Raw genomic sequence first — 3,426 nt, forward strand, 5'->3', positions numbered from 1 at the left:
AGTTGCAGCTAGTTTGCCCCCCATAATGACATTATATGTGACTCGTGGTGTTGGCACGGATTGAAGGGACGCTGCTTGGGAAAGATATTTCTGCTACAGATGGGATCAGTGATTTATCTGGATTTTGTTGCATAAAACTTCTTTCAGTCCCGGCTCAGGAGAAGAATTTAATAAACTATTATTATTTAGAAATCATTTCCTGCTCCTGGGACATTTGTAGTGATTTATACTTTCCTGGTTTTCATTGCTTTTCTCTGCCTATTTGGTAATGGGAAGCGGAGACACCAATGATGATTTATTCTGGCAAGTAATAATAATATTCTGTATCTCCTGCAGTGATGGATATATCGGACGTTATACACGGGAAGGTGGATGATGAGGAGAAACAACATTTTATACCTTTTCATCCGTAAGTTTGCACTTTTTGTTGTAGCAGAAATCCATTTCACAGCCATTTGTGAGGATTCTGATTGCTGATTTATTTCTCAGGATGGCCAAAGAAACTTACATCAGCCAACGGCAGCTGATCATGTCTCCTCTGAACTCCTCCCGGGTATTGGCTGAGAATGAGCCTCTTCCCGGCATCTACAACAAGGTGATTGCAGCCAAAGAAGTAAACCATAAGGGCCAAGGTACGACGTTATGGAGGGGAACCCTACAAATCTCCTAATCTGCTGATAAGTATAAAGTCCTCTCGCCCCCAGGTGCCGGCATATACCTGAAGCTTTTATTCCGTACCTCTGACTTTAATGTCATTCTGTTCAGTGTTTAGTATTGAATCTTGCCTAGCACTTCCCTCCTTCCATACATTATGGGTCATTAGGAATGTGGGCAGTGATGCAGAAAATACCTTTGTGGACCTGCATTTCATACCTGTCATACGTCTTCAGTATTAGTAATAATATTATATTAATAATAGTAATGGCATAAATAGGAGGAAACTGGCCTTCAGTTAGTTATTATCTTGGAGCTTCTCTGACGCAATGTTTCCCCTTTATGAACTATTTCTCAATGTGTCTGTGGAGTGGCGCACAGCCTGGTCACTTTGGGATGGTTCCCTCCGGCTCAGGTGTCTGTATGGGTGAGGTGGCAGAGGTGCGGCACAGTTTAATAAAAGGACGCAGATCACATGGTGCTCAGAGAATGCAAAGCCAAGATTACGGTTGGAGGTCACATATGTTCGCCATGGATCAGCTGACATATTTACATTGGATTTATTAGAAGGAAGGACCTCTGGGCACAATATTTTATGGGCACTGCCTGCACTGGGTATTACGAGCTGTAAGGGGTAACTTTGTTCATGGCACCCAGGAGCTCAGGGACATCCATACAGTGCCTTGACCAGGGTATGTCCCCAGAAATCTGATCACCCCCTAACATTCTCACCAATCTATCCATATACAAAATGATGTAACATGATGGAACGTCTTTATCAGGAAGAACCAGCAACAAATCTGAGCCTATGGACCATTCACAATACAAGATGTGGTGCCGTCCGTTCAGAGCCAGAAAAACAGAAAACAAAATGCTGTAATGACGATTGGTTCTATTTCTCATGTGATCAAAAATCATGCAATGACATCAGCTCATCAATAAACCCCCAATCAGCCTTTTATTAATCATATTACTCAGCAATGAGAGTGTAATAATGTGCTCATGACATTTATCTCTACTTAATGTACAGTGCTCCATAATATGTTGGTGCTATATAAATCCTGAGGAATAATAATTATATGAGTTTCAGACCTTTTGCTCATACCAGCACTCTTCAGAATGCTAACACATAAAACATTTGTGACTGTGATCTCATATCTGAAGCGTCTTATTGGTTAACATGGGAAATGCCATGACTTGATTTTATTCTCCAGCTAGCGATTTCCCAATAATAATAATCATTTCTCTCTCTTTCGATGACGTCTCAGGGCTTTGGGTTTCCCTGAAGCTTCTCCCGGGAGATATCAGCCAAGTACAGAAGGAATATTCTCATCTAGTGGATCGCTCCACTGCTGTAGCTCGTAAAATGGGCTTTCCAGAGATCATCCTGCCTGGTAAGTGTGATTCAACCCGCTGGCCTATTCACCACTACCATTAGATAGTCTAACAGATGGGTGAATTATTCATTCCTTCTACAGGAGATGTCCGTAATGACATTTACATTACTCTGATCCAGGGAGAGTTTGACAAAGGAAAGAAGAAAACCCCCAAGAATGTGGAAATCACAATGTCTGTGCATGATCAGGATGGTTCGGTGTTAGAGGTATCATTGTGCTGCCATGTAATGTCAGATCCTAGAAAGTCATGATTGGCTTTTTCCTATCTCCTATAATATTATTTATTCCATTATATTATTATTTATATATATTATTTATTTATTCCAGAAAGCCATCGCCCCTGGAGCTGGGCAGGAAGGGCTGCCAGAATACAAGTCTGTTGTATATTACCAGGTCAAGCAGCCGTGTTGGTACGAAACAATCAAGGTGAATCTTTCTTTCCTATTTTTCACTATTTGGATGACAGATTTATTCGGTCTTTTTTCATACGGGATTTCACTTTCTGTAAATCAGACAGCCCTGTGTGAATGAGAGATCATCGCTATAAACGGATCACAAGTCTTCCTATTATTCCGGCTTCAGTGGTTTATTCTCTGGGACGGCTGATGATAACATTATGGATGTGTCCATTCTGTGTCATTTGTATCGCCGTACAGCGCTTTGTATACTTCAAACAACAATTGTTCTGGAATGTTTGCCGAGTCTGTGTGCTTTCTATTAATGAAATACTGAACAATGTCAGGTCTGATGTCCATAACATGGAGGTGAATATTGAGTCTCCGGTCCTACTGATACCCATTACATCTGTTTGTTCTGTCTCTGTGTGGTACAAATAATTCCATGGAATAGAAGTTCTACTTAGAAACATGTCATCAGGCCGGCCATTATTATGGAAAGGGACAGACAATGTCTCTTGTGTAATTATACTTCTTACCTGCAAGATTTACTGAATACTCAAAAAACCTGAGCTGCACATTCACACCCTGCACATTCACACCCTGCGCATTCACACCCTGCACATTCACACCCTGCGCATTCACACCCTGCGCATTCACACCCTACGCATTCACACCCTGCGCATTCACACCCTGCGCATTCACACCATACGCATTCACACCATACGCATTCACACCCTGCGCATGCACACCTGGCAATCCCTGCACTTGCTGGGACTAAATGTTTCCCGTGTGGGAGTTACTACAAAGCAGTCTGGCCCATCGAGATGCCTGAAGCAGGAAAGAAGATGTCTGCACCCTGCAGTGGAACGGGCACAGGTGAGTATTGTGGGGTTCCCCTTCCAGGTCTCTGAAATAAATATTACAATGATGATGTTGAACGTACCGCACACAATGCCATCATTGTAAATAGCACTGGA

At 42.3% G+C, this 3,426-nt stretch overlaps 1 protein-coding gene across 1 annotated transcript in view; it reads left to right on the top strand.

Annotated features, from left to right (window-relative positions):
- Window positions 1-3,426, top strand: part of DOCK5 (dedicator of cytokinesis 5) — a gene marked incomplete at its 3' end in the record, with an annotated part of 34,953 nt that overhangs the window by 16,547 nt on the left and 14,980 nt on the right. The window contains 5 exon segments of the mRNA XM_072402952.1: window positions 337-409; window positions 490-632; window positions 1,923-2,048; window positions 2,133-2,257; window positions 2,379-2,477. Coding sequence (XP_072259053.1) covers window positions 337-409; window positions 490-632; window positions 1,923-2,048; window positions 2,133-2,257; window positions 2,379-2,477 — 566 coding nt within the window.

The sequence above is a fragment of the Pyxicephalus adspersus genome, chromosome 2, assembly GCF_032062135.1.
Source record: "Pyxicephalus adspersus chromosome 2, UCB_Pads_2.0, whole genome shotgun sequence".
Taxonomy (NCBI): domain Eukaryota; kingdom Metazoa; phylum Chordata; class Amphibia; order Anura; family Pyxicephalidae; genus Pyxicephalus; species Pyxicephalus adspersus.